Here is a 19,688-nt window from a genome sequence, read left to right as displayed (position 1 = left end):
TTCTGCCTTCTGTGGAAGAAAGGCAGAGCGAACCTTGCTCGTAATCCACAATACAGATTTATAAACCACGGAGACTTGCTGGAGGTTTATTTAATTTTCTATTTTTACTTTAAAGGAAAGAAAAATACTGTACCTCTTGATACACGAAACAAAGATCCAGTTGTTTAAAAAAAAAAAAAAATGTTGACAAGCGGAAACTCCCGAGAAGCACTCTGTAACTGACTTTTTTTTTTTTCTGAATAAACTTGACTAGTGCCATCGCTCTTTGGCCAGAGGAATGGCTCTGCTCTTTGGGGCTGGGGGGGCGCGGGGGGCCGGGGCCGGCCGTGCGGGGACACCCCCCTTGTCCCCACCGGGGACAAAATGGCGGCCGGCGGGGGAACTACAACTCCCGTCACACCCCCGGGGGCGGGACTACAACTCCCGTCGTGCCCCGCGCCGCAGGGGGCGTGGCCACGGGCGCTACCCTATAAATAGGCCCCGGCGGGCGGCAAAGGCCTCTCTGGGCCGCTGCTGCCGCCATCTTGTGGGCCTCCGCCGGCCGCCTCCATCGGCCGCTTCCATCCGCCTCCATCCGCCGCCCGCCCGCCGGGACTGAGCGCGGCGCCTCTGCACCGCCATGAGGGCCAAGGTGAGCGGCGGGGGCGGCGCGGGAGGGGGCGGATGGCGCCTCATCCCCCCCCCCTCAACCCTTCCCTTCCAGCAACGACCGGGCGGGCGCGTTGCGGCCTGGAGAGCCCCGGGGGCGGGCGGGCGGGGGGTCCTTAGGGGCGGGGGGTCCTTAGGGGCTGGGGGCTCCCGGTTGGGGCGGTCCTTAGGGGCGGGGGGCCCCGGCGCGGGTGTCCTTAGGGGCGGGGGGCCCCGGCGCGGGTGTCCTTAGGGGCGAGGGGTCCTTAGGGGCGGGGGGTCCCGGCTGGGGGTGTCCTTAGGGGCGGGGGGTCCGGATGGGGGGGTCCTCAGGGGCGGGGGTCGCCGCTGCACCGGACATGGAGCGGGGCCGGGGGTGTCGGTGTGTGGGGCTGGGGGCGGGTGCGCCCGGGGTTCCGCGGCGGGGACGGGAGCCGGGGTCTCTGCGCTGGGAGCAGGGCGGCGGGGGGGGGGGGGGGGGGTGGTCCCTGTTGCGGGTGGGGGCCGCGAGGAGGGACCGGGATGGGGTCTGGGCCCCGGCACCCCCGGTCCCGGCACTAACGCAGCCCCTCTCTCTCCTCTCCCCCCGCAGTGGCGCAAGAAGCGAATGCGCAGGTACGTGGGGCTCCCCCGGGGCCGCTGCCCCCCGGTCCTGCCCCGCTGGGGAACCGAGGGGGGCCCCGGCCGCTGCCCGGTCCCGCTGCACGGGGTCGGGGCCTGAGCGCCGCTCTCTCCCCCAGGCTGAAGCGCAAGAGGAGGAAGATGAGGCAGAGGTCCAAGTAGGCCCCGCCGCGGGGCTGAGCAGGGCCGGACCGTGGGGCCACCACCGGGGAGACGCGCCGGTGCCCCGGAGGGACGGGCCCGGTGCCGCGGGGGTGACCCGCTGCGCCGGGCCGGTTGTGCGCTCTGTGGCGGCTGCTGTGGTGCCGCGAATAAAGCTGGTTTTGTTGGGACGCGGTTGTGGTTCCTCTGGGAGCGGTGGGGACCGGCGGGGCGGGGGATCCCGCGGTAACGGGACCGGGGTGGGGTCGCCCGGTAACGGGGCCGCGGGCTCGGACCGGGCGGGTTCCCCGGGAGCGGGGTCGCCAGGGTGAGGGGGGTGGGGGTGGATTTTAATGTCCCGGCGCGGCGGAGGGAACCCACGGGGAGGGCGAAGGTGGCGCACACCGATGATGTCACGATGACGGAAGCGCACCCGCCGCAGCGTCCGTCGGGAGGAAGTGAGGAATATCTTCCGGGTCGCCCCGGAAGCACCATAGAGCACTTCCTGCCCGGCGCAGAGCGGCGGCCGGAAGGGGCCGCTCATTGTTGGCGCTGGAGGACCCGCGAGGAGGCCGCGAGCGGGTGAGTGCGGGGCCGGGCGGGGCGGGACCGGGCCCCGCCGCCACCGGGAGAGGCCCCGCTCCGCCGGCCTGGGGGCTCCCGCGGTGACCGGCCCCGTCCCGGGCCCAGGCGCCGCCAGGCCCCGCCGCCGGGCCTGCCCCGGGCCTGCGGGGCGGTTGCTATGGAGACCCGGCGGGCGGGCCGCGCCCCCTCCGCCCTCCCGGTGCTCCCCGGCGGGGCCCGACCCGGCGGAGCTGTCACGGGTCGGAGGTCGCTCAGAGCGGGGCCCGGCGGCGCTCGGGTCCCTCCAGCCGGCCCGGGCCGCCCCCGGTGACGCCGCCGGTACCGGCAGCCCCGGGGAGCGGCCGTGAGGGGCTGCCCGCTTTCCCCCACCCCGCGGCTTGGGGGGCCACGGTCGCGCTGGCACCGGGGACGGGCACCGGGGGCTGTGTGGGCCCCCCCCGGGCCGTGCTGCCCCCAGGCTGTGCTGCCCCCGGGCTGGCTCCGGTGCCGGTGCCCTGGGTGGGTGTTTCCCCCGGTACCGGGGGGGCCACTCCCGGTCCCCTCCCTCACCTCTCTCCCTCCCTCCCGCAGTGCCCGGAGCCCCGCGGCGGCGGCGGCGGCGAAGATGCCCGACCGCGACAGCTACAACAACGGCAGCAGTGGCGATGAGGTGGGCGCCAACGCTGACGACATCTGCCGCGATTTCCTGCGTAACGTCTGCAAGCGAGGCAAACGCTGCCGCTTCCGGCACCCCGACATCAGCGAGGTCACCAACCTGGGCGTGCGCAAGAACGAATTCATCTTCTGCCACGATTTCCAAAACAAGGAGTGCGTCCGTCTCAACTGCCGCTTCATCCACGGCACCAAGGAGGACGAGGACTGCTACAAGAAGACGGGGGAGCTGCCCCCGCGCCTGCGGCAGAAAGTGGCCGCTGGGCTGGGCCTCTCGCCCGCCGACTTGCCCAACAGCAAGGAGGAGGTGCCCATCTGCAGGGACTTCTTGAAGGGCGACTGCCAACGGGGTGCCAAGTGCAAGTTCCAGCACCTGCAGCGGGACTACGAGTATGAGGCGCGAGGCATGGCCGCCCGCGAGCAGGGCATCGTCCCCGCCGTCCGCCGCTACGACCCCTACGACGCCATCTACGACCCCGACCGCTACGACGACCACGACCCCGTGCTGAAGCGGCGGCGGGTGGACGGGCTGCACTTCGAGACCTACGAATACAGCTTCGCCAGCCCGCGGACGGTGGAGTACCGGCTGCTGGAGGAGGAGAACGTCATGCTGCGCAAACGCGTGGAGGATCTCAAGAAGCAGGTGAACAACCTGCTGGCCACCAATGAGGTGCTGCTGGAGCAGAACGCCCAGTTCCGTAACCAGGCCAAGGTGATGACGCTGAGCTCTACCGCCACCGCCACCGAGCAGACTCTGGCCCCCACCGTGGGCACCGTCACCAACTACAACCACAGCATCGCCCAGACCCACACCACGCTCAGCAGCCAGGCCCTCCAGCCCCGGCCCGTTTCCCAACAGGATTTGGTAGCACCCGCCGGAGCCCAGGCGGCTCCCCCCGCCAACGCCGCTCCCCCCATGAACCCCGAAATCACCCCGCTTTCGGCCGCCTTGGCCCAGACCATCGCCCAGGGCATGGCTCCCCCCGTCTCCATGGCGCCGGTGGCCGTTTCGGTGGCGCCGGTGGCTGTTTCGATGGCGCAGCCGCTGGGCGGGATCACCATGAGCCACGCCACCACCCCCATGGTGACGTACCCCATCGCTTCCCAAAGCATGAGGATAACGGCCATGCCCCACTGACCCCCCTGACGCCGCGGGGGACGCGCCGACGGTGAGCGGGGACGGGGCAGCCGGCCGCGCCGCGACCCCCCGCGCCGAACTGAGCCCCTGGGGGCAGCAGCAGGAGGAAGAGGAGGAGGAGGAAGGGCAAACCGGACCCTCCCCAGCCGGCGGACGGTGCGGGGGGCTCTCGCCCGGGGGCGCGGTAACCCCCGCCGGGGGCTTCACGCCTGGGGCCACGCCCGCCTCACACGGTGGCGGGGGGGGGGATGTTTGGGGCCGCTCTCGCCACGCCCCGCGTATGGACACGGCTCCCGCCGCGCCGGGTCTGTGTCCCGGGGCGGGGAGGCACCGGGGCCGCGGCTCCACCCAGGCCCTGTAATGTTTTCAACTATTAAAAATAACGCAAAAAACTACAAAAAAAGAAGTCGGGGGCGATGGCTCTCCCGCCCCCGCCGCTGCCGTGACTCTCCCGGGGCGGGGGGGGGGGCCCGGTGGCCCCGGGGAAGGGGACGACGGGGGCAGGGAAGGGCCGGGGTTTGGGGGTGGGGGGGGGTCCCTACCGGTACCGCCGCCCCCGGGGTTGGGGGGAGGCCCGGAGCGGCGGGACACGTGACCGGCGCCGAGCCCGCTCCCCTTGGCCCCGCCCACAAGCCCTTTAAGCCACGCCCCATACCGTCGGCTCCACCCAATGGGGGCGTGGGCCCCCCCCGGTGCGGCGTGGGCGGGGCGCGGCTGGCGGGCGGCCAATGGGCGGGAGGCGGGGCGTTGGGGGGCGGCCAATGAAGGGGCGGGGCGCGGCGCGGGGGCGGGGCGTGGCGGCGGCGGTAGCGGAGCGGCGGCGGCGGCGGCGGCGGCGATGGAGCGGCGGGGCGCGGGGCTGGCGGCCCTGGGCGCCTTGGGCCGGCGGCTGCTCTGGGCCCTGCCCGCCTACGCCGCGGGGTTGCTGGGGCTGGGGGCGGGCGCGCTGGTGCTGGCCTTGGCCCTCTACGCCGGTTGGCGGCGGCGGCGGCGCGCCCGGGAGCGCGGGATGCAGCTGGCTGCCCGCCTGCAGCGCGATGAGGAGACCGCCGTGCGCGCTGCCGCCGCCGCCGGGCTGGGCGCGGCCCGCGGGGAGCTGCCGGCATGGGTAAGCGGGTACCCGCCCGCCGCGCCGTTATTCCCCGGCGGCGATACCGGCACCGGCTCGGGCTCCCCCCTCCCCCCCCCAACAACACCGCAGAACGGGACCACCCCCCGCTCCCGGGGCCGCCCCTCGCCTGCGTCAGTCCGCGGGACCCCCGGCACCGCGCACCCCGCTTGGGCTTCCCCGCTCGGGCGGGGCCGCCGGGGACCCCCCATCACCGGCCCCCGCTGCGGGGCCACCCCCCCGCGCTGCACCGAGCCCCGCTTGAGCTTCCCCCCGGCCGGGACCCCCCCCCGTGACCGCCAAGGCGCTGCACGGCCCCCCCCGCTGGGCCCCCCGCAGTGCGGTCCCGTCCCCCCCCGCCGGGAACCGCCCGGGGCCTTCCGGTAGCGCTGGGGCCGGGCCGTGACTCACCGGGCCCGGGGGGGCCCTTTCCTGCCCGGCCGCGGGTTGGGGAGGGCGCGGGGGGGCCGGGACCCCCTTCCCCGTGGTGCTTGGGGGGGGGTGGGACCCCCTTTTCTCGGGACCCCCGCTTTCCCGGGACCCCCCCCTCACCGGGACCCCCGGGAGTGGCCACGGTGGGGCCGCACTCGGCGGCGGGGCCGGAGCTGCCGCCAGATGTTGCTCCCAGCTGTGGGGGGGTGACAGCCCCCCCCCCCCCCGAGCTCCAGCTGTGACCGTCCCAGTGGAACCGCCCCCCACCGGGATCCCACCGGGATCTCCACGGTTGGGGAAACTGAGGCACTGGGCTGGGCGCGGTCGAGCCGTCAGGGCGGGAATGAAAACTGCGGCCACGGGTTCCTCCTCTCCCCCACCCCCACCACCTTCGGCCGCAAACCCCCTCCCGGCCTCACGACACCCCCGGCCTGTCTGCCCGCAGGTGAGCTTCCCGGATGTGGAGAGGGCGGAATGGTTGAATAAGGTGAGGTGTCCGTCTGTCCGTCCATCCTGCATCCCTGTATCCATCCATCCATCCATCCCTGTATCCGTCCCTGCATCCATCCATCCCTGTATCCGTCCCTGTTTCCATCCCTGTGTCCATCCATCCATCCCTGCATCCATCCACCTGTCCCTGCATCCCTCCTTGCATCCCCGCATCCATCTCGGCCTCTGTCTGTCCGTTCCTCCGCCCATCCGTCCCCGCTGCCGGCAGATCCTGGCCCAGGCCTGGCCCTTCTTCGGGCAGTACATGGAGAAGCTGCTGGTGGAAAACGTCGCCCCGTCCATCCGGGCCTCCAACAGCCACCTCCAGACCTTCACCTTCACCAAGGTGGACATGGGCGAGAAGGTGAGGCCGCTCTCGGGGGTGGGGGTGCCCCCCATGGCCCCCCCCGGGCCCCCCCCACTCACCGCTGCCCCCCACCCTGCAGCCTCTCCGGGTCCTGGGGGTCCGGGCTCACCCTGGCACCCACAAGAAGCAGATCCTGCTGGACCTCAACATCAGGTGAGCGGCCGGAGCCGCTCGTGCGGCGAAGGCGCTGGGTTTCGGTGTCCCCCCCCGGCCCCGCGCCAGCTGCTGGAGCCCCCCCAGTGATGGGGGTGGGGGGTGGGGGGGCATGGTGAAGCCCCCATCCCTACATCCCCTCTCCGCAGCTACGTGGGCGACGTCCAGATCGACGTGGAGGTGAAGAAGTTCTTCTGTAAGGCGGGGGTGAAGGGCATGCAGGTGAGAGGGGGGGTGTTTCTGGGGGGGTGGGGGCCGCGGTCATGGCGGGGGGTGTCACGTCTCGGCACTTCACCCCCCGCCCAGCTCCACGGGATGCTGCGGATCATCCTGGAGCCCCTCCTCGGGGATGTGCCCATCGTGGGGGCCCTCACCATGTTCTTCATCCGGCGCCCGGTGAGTGCCCCCCACCCCCAAAAAAAGCGCCCGGCAGCCCCGGCCCCCCTGAGCAGGACACGGCCGGGCTCCGACCCCCCCGCCTGACCCCATTTCCCCCCACCCCAGACCTTGGACATCAACTGGACGGGGATGACGAACCTCCTGGACATCCCGGGGCTGAGGTGAGCCCCAGCCCGGCTGCAGGGGTCTTCCCCCGGGCCTGGCCCCCCCCATGACCGGGCCTGGCCCCCCCCGTGACCGTGCCCGGCCCCCCAGCTCCATGTCGGACACGATGATCATGGACGCCATCTCCTCCTACCTCGTCCTGCCCAACCGGCTCCTGGTCCCGCTGGTGCCCGACCTGCACGAGGCCGCCCAGCTGCGCTGTCCCCTGCCCCGGGTAAGGGCTGGCCGGGGGGACCGGTGTTTTTGGGGGGGTCCCAGGAGCCTGAGAGCTGCCCCCCAGGTCCTTCCCACCCACCCAGGCTGACCGATGGGGGTTCTGGTGTTTTGGGGGGGGGTCCCAGGAGCCTGGGAGCTGCCCCCTTGGGTCCCCCACCAATCCCCGGGGGTCCCAGTGTTTTTGGGGGGGTCCCAGGAGCCTGGGAGCTGCCCCCCAGGTCCCTCCCACCCACCCAGGCTGACCGCCGGGGCTCCCAGTGTTTTGGGGGGGATCCCAGGGGCCCAGGAGCTGCTCTCTGGGTGCCTCCCCCCACCCCAGCTGACCCCCGGGGGTCCTGGTGTTTTGGGGGGGGGGAATCCCAGGGGCCCAGGAGCTGCCCCCCAGGTCTCCCCCCAACCCCAGCTGACCTCCGGGGGTCCCAGTGTTGGGGGGGGGGGATCCCAGGGGCCCAGGAGCTGCCCTCTGGGTGCCTCCCCCCACCCCAGCTGACCCCCGGGGGTCCTGGTGTTTTGGGGGGGGGAATCCCAGGGGCCCAGGAGCTGCCCCCCAGGTCTCCCCCCAACCCCAGCTGACCTCCGGGGGTCCCAGTGTTGGGGGGGGGGGATCCCAGGGGCCTGGGAGCAGCCCCCCGGGTCCCCCCCCAACCCCAGTTGACCCCCAGGGGTCCTGGTGTTTTGGGGGGGGGTCCCAGGGGCCTGGGACCTGCCTCCCCAGGACCCCCCCACCCACCCTGGCTGATCCCCTGGGGGTCCCAGTGTTTTGGGGGGGGGGGGGGGAATCACAGGGTCCCAGGAGCAGCCCCCCGGGTCCCCCCCCAACCCCAGTTGACCCCCAGGGGTCCCGGTGTTTTGGGGGGGATCCCAGGGGCCTGGGAGCTGCCCCCCAGGTCCCCCCCACCCACCTAGGCTGACCACCGGGGGTCCCGGTGTTTTGGGGGGGGATCCCAGGGGTCTGGGAGCTGCCCCCCCGGGTCCGTCCCCCCTCAGGTGACCCCCAGGGGTCCCAGTGTTTTGGGGGGGATCCCAGGGGCCTGGGAGCTGCCCCCCAGGTCCCGTCCCCCCCTGCTTGACCCCCCCTCCGCAGGGCGTGGTGCGGGTGCACCTTCTGGGTGCCCGGGAGCTGCGGTCGAAGGACCGGTTCATGGGGGGGCTGGTGGAGGGCAAGTCGGACCCCTACGCCATGCTGCGCGTCGGCACCCAGCTCGTCACCAGCCGCGTCATCGACAACAGCCTCAACCCCACCTGGGACGAGGTCTACGAGGTGAGACCCCCCCCAAATGCCTCATGACCCCCCCCCGGCCAACTTGGGGGGCACAGGGACCCTCCAAGTGTCCCCAGCCGGGCTGGATACAGGGACCCCCGTGACGTGCCCGGGCTGGATACGGGGACCCTCGTGACGTGCCCGGGCTGGCCGTGCTGGGGGGACCCCCGTGACGTGCCCGGGCTGGATACGGGGACCCTCGTGACGTGCCCAGGCTGGCCGTGCTGGGGGGACCCCCGTGACGTGCCCGGGCTGGATACGGGGACCCCCGTGATGTGCCCGGGCTGGCCGTGCTGGGGGACACCCGTGACATGCCTGGGCTGGATACGGGGACCCCCATGACATGCCCAGCCTGGCCATGCTGGGGGACCCCCGTGACGTGCCCGGGCTGGATACGGGGACCCCCGTGATGTGCCCGGGCTGGCCGTGCTGGGGGGACCCCCATGACATGCCCGGCCGTGCTGGGGGACCCCCGTGACGTGCCCGGGCTGGATATGGGGACCCCCGTGACGTGCCCAGGCTGGCTGTGCTGGGGGGACCCCCGTGACATGCCGGGGCTGGATATGGGGACCCCCGTGATGTGCCCGGCCTGGCCATGCTGGGGACCCCCGTGATGTGCCCGGCCTGGCCGTGCTGGGGGGCACCCCCCGTCCCCCCTGCTGACCCCGTCCCCCCAGTTCATCGTGCACGAGGTGCCGGGGCAGGAGATGGAGGTGGAGGTGTTCGACAAGGACCCCGACCAGGACGACCTCCTGGGCAGGTGGGGTGGGGGGCCCGGACCCCCGCGCTGGCGGCTTTGGGGGGGGCCGCTGCCCCCCGGCCCCACAGCTCACGGCCTCTCCTGCTCCCCCCAGGATGAAGCTGGATTTGGGGGAGGTGCTGAAGGCCCGGGTGCTGGAGGAGGTGGGTGCCGGGGTGGGGGGTGCAGGGGGAGGTGGGTGCTGGGGTGGGGGGCACAGGGGGAGGTGGGTGCTGGGGTGGGGGGCACAGGGGGAGGTGGGTGCCAGGGTGGGGGGTGTGGGTGCTGGGGTGGGGGGTGCGGGTGCCGGCGGAGGTGGGTGCAGGGCAGGGGGTGCAAGAGGAGGTGGGTGCCAGGTTGGGGGTGCGGGGCAGGGGGTGCTGGGGGAGGTGGATGTGGGGCGGGGGGTGTGGGTGCCAGGTTGGGGGTGCAGGTGCCAGGGGTGGTGGGTGCAGGGCGGGGGGTGCCAGGGGAGGTGGGTGCTGGGGTGGGGGGTGTGGGTGCCAGGTTGGGGGTGCGGGTGCCAGGGGTGGCGGGTGCAGGGCGGGGGGTGCCAGGGGAGGTGGGTGCTGGGGTGGGGGGTGTGGGTGCCAGGTTGGGGGTGCAGGTGCCAGGGGTGGTGGGTGCGGGGCGGGGGTGCCGGGGGCAGTGGGTGCCAGGGTGGGGGGTGTGGATGCCAGGTTGGGGACGGTGGGTGCCGGGCAGGGGGTGCCGGGGGTGGTGGGTGCTGGGCAGGGGGTGGTGGGTGCAGGGCAGGGGGTGCGGGGGGAGGTGGGTGCCAGGGTGGGGGGTGTGGGTGCCAGGCTGGGGGTGCAGGTGCCGGGGGCGGTGGGTGCTGGGGTGGGGGGTGCAGGAGGAGGTGGGTCCGGGTGCGGGGGGCGGTGGGTGCTGGGTCGGGGGTGTGGGTGCCAGGTTGGGGGTGCGGGGCAGGGGGTGCGGGGGGAGGTGGGTGCCAGGGTGGGGGGGTGTGGGTGCCAGGTTGGGGGTGCAGGTGCTGGGGGCGGTGGGTGCTGGGGTGGGGGGTGCAGGAGGAGGTGGGTGCTGGGGCGGTGGGTGCCAGGTCGGGGGTGTGGGGGGAGGTGGGTGCCAGGGGCGGTGGGTGCCAAGGCGGGGGGTGCAGGAGGAGCTGGGTGCCGGGGGCGGTGGGTGCTGGGGCGGTGGGTGGGGGGCGGGGGTGCGGGGGTCCCTGCTGACCCCTCTGCCCCCAGTGGTTCCCGCTGCAGGAGGGGGCCCAGGGGCGGCTGCACCTGCGCCTGGAGTGGCTCTCGCTGCTGCCCGACACCTCCAAGCTGGGCCAGGTGAGGGGGGCTCGGCCCGGCTCGGGGCGGGGGGCACGGAGGTGGGGAGGGGGGGGTCTTGCCCCCGCTGACCCCCCCGCCCCGCGCGCGTCCCCCAGGTTTTGGAGAGGAACCGGAGGATTGTGGCCAAACCCGATCCCCCGTCAGCCGCCATCCTGGTCGTGTACCTGGACCGGGCCGAGGAGCTGCCCGTGAGTGGGGGTCTGCGGGGGGCCGGGGCTGCCAGACCCTGCTCTGGGGGGGTCACAGGCCTGTGGGGACCCCCCCCCAATTTCCGTGCAGATGAAGAAGCCAGGCAAGGAGCCCAACCCCGTGGTGCAGGTCTCGGTGCAGGACGTCACGCGGGAGAGCAAGGTGGGCTGGGGGGCGCGGGGGGGCCCCGCCGAGGTGGGGTTTGGGGTGCGGGGGTCCCGGAGGTGGGCGGGGGTCTAACCCCGCTCCCCCCCCCCCAGGTGCTCTATAACACCACCGCTCCCGTCTGGGAAGATGCGTTCCGCTTTTTCCTGCATGACCCCGTGAACCAGGACGTGGACATCCAGGCGAGACCCCAGCCCCAAGACCCCCCCCTACGTCCCCCACCCCATTTCCCCCCATATCGCCCCAAATTCCTGTCCCTGGTTCCCCCCAAATCCTCTAACCCCCCTTTTTTTTCTTTTTCCCCTCTTTTTTTTTTCTTTTTCCCCCCCCTTTTTTTTTTTCAGTTCCCCCCTTTTTTTTTTCGGTTCCCCCCTTTTTTTTTTTCGGTTCCCCCCCCTTTTTTTTTTTCTTCCCCCCCCCCTTTTTTTTTCTTTCCCCCCCCTTTTCCCCCGGCTGCCCCTGACCCCCATCTTTCCCCCATGCCCCATTTCCCCCATCTCTCCCCCCATTTCCCCATCTCTCCCCCATGCCCTGTTTCCCCCGGCTGCCCCTGACCCCCATCTCTCCCCCCATTTCCCCATCTCTCCCCCTGCCCCCCCGTGCCCCCCTGACCCCCGTGCCCCCCAGGTGAAGGACGACCCTCGCCAGAGCAGCCTGGGCTCCCTCTCGCTGCCCCTCGCCCGCCTGCTCGACGCCCCCGAGCTGACGCTGGACCAGCCCTTCCAGCTCCAGCACTCGGGGCCCCCGCAGCCGCCTCCACATGAAGCTGGTCCTGCGGGTGAGGGGGGCTCGGGGGGGTCGGGGGGGGGCCCCTGCCCCTGCCACCCCCCCTGCTGAACCCCCCACTCCGCAGGTGCTCTTCCTCGACGCCCCCGAGAACGGTGGCCCTGTCCCCCCCGCCGCAGGGCAGCCGGACCCCCTGGCCACCGCCGGCGGCACCCACCGGCCCACCCCACGCCAGCCCCGACCCCCAGTTTGGCACTGAGGTTGGGAGGGGGTGGGGGGGGGTGGCGGGGTTCGGGGGGGCATCACCAGGGAGGCTGGATGGCTTGGGGGGGGGCAGGGGGGGCTCAGGGGTGGGGGAATGGTGCAGGGGGCTGGGGGGGAGCAATGTGGGATGGGGCTGGGGAGGGTCCTGGGGGCAGGATGGGGGGTCCTGGGGGGGTAGGAGGGGGCTCAAGGACTGGGCAGGGTCCTGGGGGAAGGGTGGGGGGTCCTGGGGGGCAGGAGGGGGCTCAGGGGCTGGAGGGTCTTGGGGGGGGGCAGGAAGGGGGGCCCTGGGGGGTGTAGGATGGAGCTCAGAGGCTGAGGGAGTCTTGGGGGGGGTCCTGGGGGGCAGGAGGGGGCTCAGGGGCTGGGGAGGGCCCTGGGGGGGAGGGTGCTGGGGGGCAGGATGGGGTGGTTCTGAGGGGCAGGAGGGGGCTCTGGGACACCTGGAGAACAGGGTGGGGGGTCCTGGGGAGCAGGATGGAGGGTCCTGGGGGGAAGGAGGGGGCTCAAGGACAGGGCAGGGTCCTGGGGGGTAGGATGGGGGGGGGTCTTGGGGGGGCAGGAGGGGGCTCAGGGGCTGGGGGGGGTCCTGGGGGGCAGGATGGGGGGGTCCTGGGGGACAGGAGGGGGCTCAGGGGCTGGGGAGATCCTGGGAGGGTCCTGGGGGGCAGGAGGGGGCTCTGGGGCACCTGGAGAGCAGGTTGGGGGGGTCCTGGGGGGCAGGATGGGAGGGTCCTGGGGGGCAGGAGGGGGCTCTGGGGCACCTGGAGAGCAGGTTGGGGGGGTCCTGGGGGGCAGGATGGAGGGTCCTGGGGGGCAGGAGGGGGCTCAGGGGCTGGGGAGGTCCTGGGAGGGGTCCTGGGGGGCAGGAGGGGGCTCTGGGGCACCTGGAGAGCAGGTTGGGGGGTCCTGGGGGCAGGATGGGAGGGTCCTGGGGGGCAGGAGGGGGCTCTGGGGCACCTGGAGAGCAGGTTGGGGGGTCCTGGGGGGCAGGATGGGAGGGTCCTGGGGGGCAGGAGGGGGCTCAGGGGCTGGGGAGGTCCTGGGAGGGTCCTGGGGGGCAGGAGGGGGCTCTGGGGCACCTGGAGAGCAGGTTGGGGGGTCCTGGGGGGCAGGATGGGAGGGTCCTGGGGGGCAGGAGGGGGCTCAGGGGCTGGGGGAGGTCCTGGGGGTTACGAGGGGGCTCAGGGGCTGGGGAGATCCTGGGAGGGTCCTGGGGGGAAGGAGGGGGCTCAAGGACTGGGCAGGGTCCTTGGGGGCAGGATGGGAGGGTCCTGGGGGGCAGGAGGGGGCTCTGGGGCACCTGGAGAGCAGGTTGGGGGGTCCTGGGGGGCAGGATGGGGGGGGTCCTGGGGGGCAGGAGGGGGCTCTGGGGCACCTGGAGAGCAGGTTGGGGGGTCCTGGGGGGCAGGAGGGGGCTCAGAGGCTGGGGGGGGGTCCTGGGGGGCAGGATGGGAGCTCTGTAGCAGGAAGGGGGTGAGGGCCAGGGGAGCTGGGGGCCGTCCGTCCCCGGCAGCCCCCCGCGCCAGCGTCCCCCGTCCCCCTGTCCCCAGCACGTGCTGCGGATTCATCTCCTGGAGGCCGAGAACCTGATCGCCAAGGACAACTTCTTCAAGGGGATGGTGCGGGGGCGGTCGGACCCCTACGCCAAGGTGCGGGTGGCCGGGAGGGTCTTCCGCAGCCGCGTGGTCAAGGAGGACCTCAACCCCCGCTGGAACGAGGTCTACGAGGTACCGGGGGGGTCCCCGCGCCCCTTCTGCCCCTGCCCCGGCCATCGTCCCCGTGGGCATGGGTCCTGTCCCCCCTCCCCCCCCCCAGGAGGGGAAACTGAGGCAGGGGGGCTGGGAGGGGAGCCGGGGGGCTGTGGGTGCCCCCACAGGTGATGCCTCTCCCTGCCAGGTGATCGTGGACAACGTCCCGGGGCAGGACGTGGAGTTCGATCTTTTCGATAAGGACATCGACAAGGACGACTTCTTGGGCGGTGGGTGCTGGGGTGGTCGGAGGGGCTGTGGGGTGGTCGGAGGGGCTGTGGGGTGGCCCCCCAGCCCTCACCAACCCCCCCCCCCCCCCCCCCCCCCCCAGGTGCAAGGTGCCACTGAGGCAGGTGCTGAGCGGCCGCGTCATGGATGAGGTAGGAGAGGAGCCGGGGGGGTGCCCCGGGGTGGGGGGCTGCCCCAGGGGGTGCCCCGGGGGGTCTCACCCGCCCTCCCCGTCCCGCAGTGGCTGCCCCTGGAGGAGGTGAAGTCGGGGCAGCTGCACGTGCGGCTGGAGGTCCTGGCCCCCCGCCCCAGCGACGCCCTCCTCGAGCAGGTAACAGCCCCCCGGCTCGCCAGGGCGCGGGGGGCACAGCTGGCCCCATCTCCGGCCCCGTGTGTCCCCATCTCCGGCTCCATCTCCGGCCCCGGCCCCATCCCCATCCCCATGCATCCCCGTCCCCATCCCCATCTGTGTCCCCGTGCATCCCTGTGCGTCTCCATCCCCATGTGTCCCCATCTCCATCTCTGTCCCCATGCGTCTCCATCCCCATGTGTCCCCATCTCCATCTCTGTCCCCATGCGTCTCCATCCCCATGTGTCCCCATCTCCATCCCTGTCCCCATGTGTCTCCATCCCCATCCCCATGCATCCTTGTCCCCGTCCCCGTGCATCCCCATCCCCATGCATCTCCGTCCCCATCCCCGTCCCCATCTGTGTCCCCGTGCATACCTGTGCATCCCCGTCCCTGTGCATCCCCATCTCCATCCCCATCCCCATGCATCTCCATCCCCGTGTGTCCCCATCTCCATCCCTGTCCCCATGTGTCTCCATCCCCATCCCCATGCATCCTTGTCCCCGTCCCCGTGCATCCCCATCTCCCCATCCCCGTCCCCATCTGTGTCCCCGTGCGTCCCTGTGCGTCCCCGTCCCTATGCATCCCCATCTCCATCCCCGTGTGTCCCCATCTTCATCCCTGTCCCCATGCGTCTCCATCCCCATCCCCATGCATCCTTGTCCCCGTCCCTGTGCGTCCCCGTCCCCATCTCCGTCCCCATGTGTCCCTGTCCCCATGCATCTCTGTCTCCATCTCCGTCCCCATTCATCCCTGTCCCCATCCCCGTCCCCGTGCGTCCCCATCCCTGTCCACATCCCCATGCATCCCTGTCCCCGTCCCCATCCCCATCTGTGTCCCTGTGCATCCCTGTGCGTCCCCATCCCCATGCATCTCCGTCCCCGTGTGTCCCCATGCGTCTCCGTCTCCATCCCCATGCATCCTTGTCCGCATTGCCATGTGTCTGCGTCCCCGTCCCTGTGTGTCCCCGTCCCCATGCATCCCCATCTCTGTCCCCATCTCCGTCTCCGTGCATCCCCATCTCCGTCCCCATCCCCATGCGTCCCCATCCCTGTGCGTCCCTGTCCCCATCCCTGTGCATCCTTGTCTGCATCGCCACGCGTCCCCGTCCCCGCGCATCCCCGTCCGTCCCCCGCGTGTCCCTGTGCTGCGGCGGGACCCCCCACCCCCCCTGCCCCCCAGGTCCTGCACGCCAACAGCCTCCTGCAGCCCGCCCGCGGCGAGGAGCTCTCGGCCGCTCTCCTCTCCGTCTTCGTGGACCGAGCCGCCGACCTCCCGGTGAGTGGCTGCCCCGCGCCTGGGGTCCCCCCGGGCACCCCCCATCCGTCCCCAATGTCCTCATCCGTCCCCAACGTCCCCGCCGCGCTGTCCCCAGCTCCGGAAGGGCTCCAAGCCGCCCGCCGCCTTCGCCAGCCTGGCCGTGCGCGACATCTCCGTCAAGACCAAGGTGAGACACGGTGGGGACCGGGTGGGCTGAGTGGGGGGGACACACGACACAAGGTGGGGGTCTCTCACCTGCTCTCCTGCCCCCAGACCTGTGCCCCGACCACCGAGCCCGTGTGGGATGAAGGCTTCTCCTTCCTCATCAAGCGGCCTCACGTCGAGTCGCTGGAGCTGCAGGTTTCTGCCGCGTCCCCGGGTCCCGTCCCCACAGCGGGGGTCCCGTCCCCGCGTCTCATTCCCGTGCCCTGTCCCCATGGCGGGGGTCCCATCCCCATGGTGGGGGTCCCGTCCCCGGGTCCCGTCCCCGTGTCCCATCCCCACGGCGGGGGTCCCATCCCCGTGTCCCATCCCCACAGCGGGGGTGTCCCGTCCCCGGGTCCCGTCCCCGTGTCCCATCCCCACGGTGGGGGTCCCGTCCCCATGTCCCGTCCCCAGGCGGGGGTCCCGTGGCGGGGTGCTGAGCCGCCTGTGCCCGCAGGTGAAGGAGGAGGGGGGGCAACCCCTGGGTGCCCTCAGCTTGCCCCTGTCCCGGCTCCTGGCCTCCGAGGAGCTGGCGCTGGACACCTGGGTCCCGCTGGCCGGGGGGGCCCCTGGCAGCCAGGTCCTGCTGCGGGCGCAGCTGCGGGTGAGTGACGGGGTGGGGGGGGGTCCGGGAGGGAGTAGGTGGGGGCTGGGGGTCTCCTCACACCCCCCGCTCGCACCCCAGGTCCTGGTGTCACAGCAGGTGGAGGCGGGGGCCAGCAGCGCGGCCCTGGCCGGGGGGGATGTGGCCCCCCAGCCCGCGGAGGTGCCAGGGGAGGAGGAGTGCGGGGCCGGGGGGCTGCGCCAGCGCCTGCTCCCAGCTGACAGGTAGGGGCGGGGGGCGCGAGCCCCCCTGCGTCGCATCCAGCCCCTGTCCCCGCATCCCTGTTTTGCATCCAGCCCCTGTCCCCGCGTCCCCATGTTGCATCCAGCCCCCGTCTCCGTGTCCCCGTCCCCGCGTCCCCACGTCGCATCCAGCCCCCGTCTCCACGTTCCCGTCTCCATGTCCCCGTGTTGCATCCAGCCCATGTCCCCGCATCCAGCCCCTGTCCCCGTGTCCCCGTTTCACATCTGTCCCCACATCCCCAGGTCCCTGCGTCACATCCAGCCCCTGCGTCGCATCCCCGCATCCCCACATCCCATCCAGCCCCTGTCCCCGCATCCCCGTGTCCCCGTTTCACATCTGTCCCCACATCCCCAGGTCCCCGCGTCGCATCCAGCCCCCGCGTTGCATCCCATGTCCCCACATCCCATCCAGCCCCTGTCCCTGTGTCCCCCCATGTTGCATCCAGCCCCTATCCCCCCATCCCCACATCCCCACGTCACATCCAGCCCCCAGCCCCACATCGCATCCAGCTCCTGCATCGCATCCAGCCCCTGTCCCCCCATCCCCACATCGCATCCAGCCCCTCTCCCCCCATCCCCACATCGCATCCAGCCCCTCTCCCCCCATCCCCACATCGCATCCAGCCCCTCTCCCCCCATCCCCACATCGCATCCAGCCCCTCTCCCCGCATCTGCTCCGGTTGCAAACCCCCAGCCAGGGCTGGGGGCCGGGCCTGAGCCCCCCCCCCCCCCCCGGGAGCCCATGGCTGAGCCGCCCCACACCGGGGGTCCCGGGAGGGGTGGGTGGGTGGGTACTGACCCTCTGCCCCCCGCAGCCACCCGGAGCCGGCCGAGGGTCCCCTGGGCCGGCTGCAGCTCACGCTCTGGTACCACGGGGACGAGCGCAAGCTGGTGGCCATCGTCCACGGCTGCAGGTGAGGCTGCATGGCGGGGGGCTCGGGGCTGGGACCCCCGCCCCGAGTCGTGTCCCCCCGCCCCGAGCCATGTCCCCCTGCCCCAGGAAGCTGAGGCCGGCGTCGAAGGAGCTGCCCGACCCCTACGTGTCCCTGGTGCTGCTGCCCGACCGCAGCCGCGGCACCAAGAGGAAGACCAGCGTGCAGAAGAAGACCCTCAACCCCGACTTCAACGAGAGGTAGGGGGGGCCGCTTGCCCAGTGCGGCCCAGTACAGCCCAGTTTGGCCCGGTCTGGCCCAGTACAGCCCAGTCTCCCCAGGTTCGAGTGGGACGTGTCCCTTGAGGAAGCCTCGCGGCGCAAGCTGGAAGCTCACGTCAAATCCACGCTGTCCTTCATGTCACGGGAAAAGGAGGTGCTGGGGAAGGTAGGGGGGGGGTCTGGGGGGGTCCAGGGGTGTCCAGAGGGTCCCGGGGGGGGTCTGGGGGGGCTCCCTCTGAGCCTTTGCTTTCCCCCAGCTCCATCTGGACCTGGCGCAAGTGGATCTGTCCGAGGGGGGATCCCACTGGTGAGTGGGGCTGGGCTGGGGGGGTCCTGTCCCGGGGGGGGTCTCTGGGGGTTCTCAGGGGGTCTCTGGGGGCTCCCAGGGGCTCTCTCAGGGGTGAGGAGCCCTGTCCCCCCCCACACACCCCCTCACCTCTTCCCCCCCTCAGGTACGACCTGCGGGATGAGCGGAGCAGCCCCTAGAACTGGGACACCCCCCCCGGGTCCCCCCACGTCCCCGCTGTGCCTGGGGCCACGGGAGGGGCGGGGGGGGGCAGCCGGGCCCCCCCAGCTGCTGCTGCTGCCCCCCACCCACCGCCCCCCGCCTCGCCACTGACCAAAGACGCACGGGGTTGGGGGCCAGGCTGGGCCCCCCCCCCGCGCCCCCCCAGACTGTTACGCACCTCGTGCCTTTCGCCCCCCGAGGAGCCTCCGGGCGTGGGGGTCCCGGCCTGGGGCTCTGACCCCCGGCCCCCCCACGCCCCCCACCCATGGGAGACGCTTTCATTAGAGCCGCCGCCACGCCACCGCCGTGCCACCGCCGCGCTGCCGCGCCCACCCCCTCGCTGCCTTCCTGGGGCTGCGTCCCCATCGGCGTCGTCCCCCCCCCCACGCTAATAAAGGAGGGAGGAGACGGCGGCGGCTGCGTCCGTGGTCCTGGGGGTCCCGGGGGAGCCTTGGGGGCTGCGGTGTCGTCGTGTCCTGTCCCGTGTGACGTGCTCCCACGGGCTTCCCCCATGGGTGGCCCTTGGGGGGTGCTCCCCAGCTTGGTGTCCCTACTGGGGTGCCGCCCATCGTGGGGTCCTCATGGTGGTGTCCCTGGTGTGGTGCCACCTTACATGGTGTCCCCATCGTGGTGTCCCTTGTGGGGTGCCACCCACAGGGGATGGTCCCCATCGTGGTGTCCCCAGTGGGGTGCCACCCATGGGATATGGTCCTCATGGTGTCCCCATGGTGGCGTCTCTGGGGGGGTGCCACCCACAGCGTATGGTCCCCATATGGTCCCTGGTAGGGTGCCACCCATGGGGTATGGTCCTCATGGTGGTGTCCCTATGGTGATGGCCCTGGTGGGGTGCCACCCACAGGGTCTGGTCCTCATGCTATCCCTATCATGGTGGCCCTGGTGTGATGCCACCCAAGAGTATGGTCCTTATGGTGTCCCCACGGTGGTGTCCCTGGATGCCACTCGTGGGCTATGGTCATTGTGGTGTCCCTATCATGCTGTCCCTATCACAGTGTCCCTGGTGGGATGCCACCCCCAGGGTATGGTCCTCATGGTGTCCCCACGGTGGTGTCCCCATTGTGGTGGCCCTGGTGGGGTGCTACCCAAGAGTATGGTTCTCATGGTGTCCCTATCCTTGTGCCCCTGATAGGGTGCCACCCATGGGCTATGGTCATCGTGGTGTCCCCGGTGGGGTGCCACCCCCGGGGTTTGGTCATTGTGGTGTCCCTATCATGGCATCCCCATCACGGTGTCCCTCATGGGATGCCACCCCCAGGGTATGGTCCTCATGTGGTGTCCCCATCGTGCTGTCCCCATCATGGTGTCCCTGGTGGGATGCCACCCACAGGGTATGGTCCCCATGGTGGGGTCCCTGGTGGGGTGCCACCTGCATGGTATAGGTCATCGTGGTGTCCCCATCACGGTGTTCCCAGTGGGATGCCACCCCCAGGGTATGGTCATCCTGGTGTCCCCATCACAGTGTCCCTGGTGGGGTGCCACCCCCAGGGTATGGTCCCCATCACGGTGTCCCCGGTGGGGTGCCATCCGTGGGGTATGGTCCCCGTCGCGGTGTCCCCATTGCGGTGTCCCCGGTGGGATGCCAACCGTGGGGTATGGTCCCCATCACGGTGTCCCCATCACGGTGTCCCCCGGTG

At 71.9% G+C, this 19,688-nt stretch overlaps 2 protein-coding genes and 1 long non-coding RNA gene across 3 annotated transcripts; all 3 read left to right on the top strand.

Annotated features, from left to right (window-relative positions):
• The first annotated feature begins 571 nt into the window (after positions 1–571).
• LOC142596044 (uncharacterized) lies at positions 572–1,463 on the top strand. Its single transcript, XR_012831817.1, has 3 exons — positions 572–631; positions 1,220–1,242; positions 1,368–1,463. It is a non-coding gene; the product is annotated as an uncharacterized LOC142596044 (long non-coding RNA).
• A 1,115-nt stretch (positions 1,464–2,578) lies between these two features.
• Positions 2,579–3,763, top strand: ZC3H10 (zinc finger CCCH-type containing 10). The gene has a single exon (XM_075725087.1). It carries the CDS (start codon positions 2,579–2,581, stop codon positions 3,761–3,763), a length of 1,185 nt encoding a protein of 394 aa, XP_075581202.1.
• Positions 3,764–4,601: 838 nt separating this feature from the next.
• Positions 4,602–18,021, top strand: ESYT1 (extended synaptotagmin 1). The gene is given in 33 exon segments (XM_075724884.1): positions 4,602–4,871; positions 5,749–5,790; positions 6,022–6,156; positions 6,239–6,312; positions 6,462–6,534; positions 6,619–6,708; positions 6,817–6,872; positions 6,967–7,090; positions 8,177–8,353; positions 9,031–9,113; positions 9,208–9,256; positions 10,301–10,390; positions 10,489–10,581; positions 10,673–10,744; positions 10,843–10,929; positions 11,375–11,485; positions 11,487–11,525; positions 11,601–11,699; positions 11,701–11,733; positions 13,291–13,467; positions 13,637–13,722; positions 13,820–13,868; positions 13,958–14,047; positions 15,248–15,343; positions 15,441–15,512; positions 15,599–15,685; positions 15,987–16,133; positions 16,215–16,357; positions 17,191–17,340; positions 17,385–17,507; positions 17,589–17,694; positions 17,786–17,835; positions 17,981–18,021. Coding segments are annotated over 33 exon segments (3,207 nt in total). The 3' UTR covers positions 18,015–18,021.
• The last annotated feature ends 1,667 nt before the right edge of the window (positions 18,022–19,688 follow it).

The sequence above is a fragment of the Pelecanus crispus genome, chromosome 26 (assembly GCF_030463565.1).
Source record: "Pelecanus crispus isolate bPelCri1 chromosome 26, bPelCri1.pri, whole genome shotgun sequence".
Taxonomy (NCBI): domain Eukaryota; kingdom Metazoa; phylum Chordata; class Aves; order Pelecaniformes; family Pelecanidae; genus Pelecanus; species Pelecanus crispus.
This window is presented reverse-complemented; position numbering and strand designations above follow the sequence as displayed.

Excerpts from the sequence above, each read along its gene's own strand:
- ZC3H10 (XM_075725087.1), top strand. The coding sequence starts at position 2,579 with ATGCCCGACCGCGACAGCTACAACAACGGCAGCAGTGGCGATGAGGTG.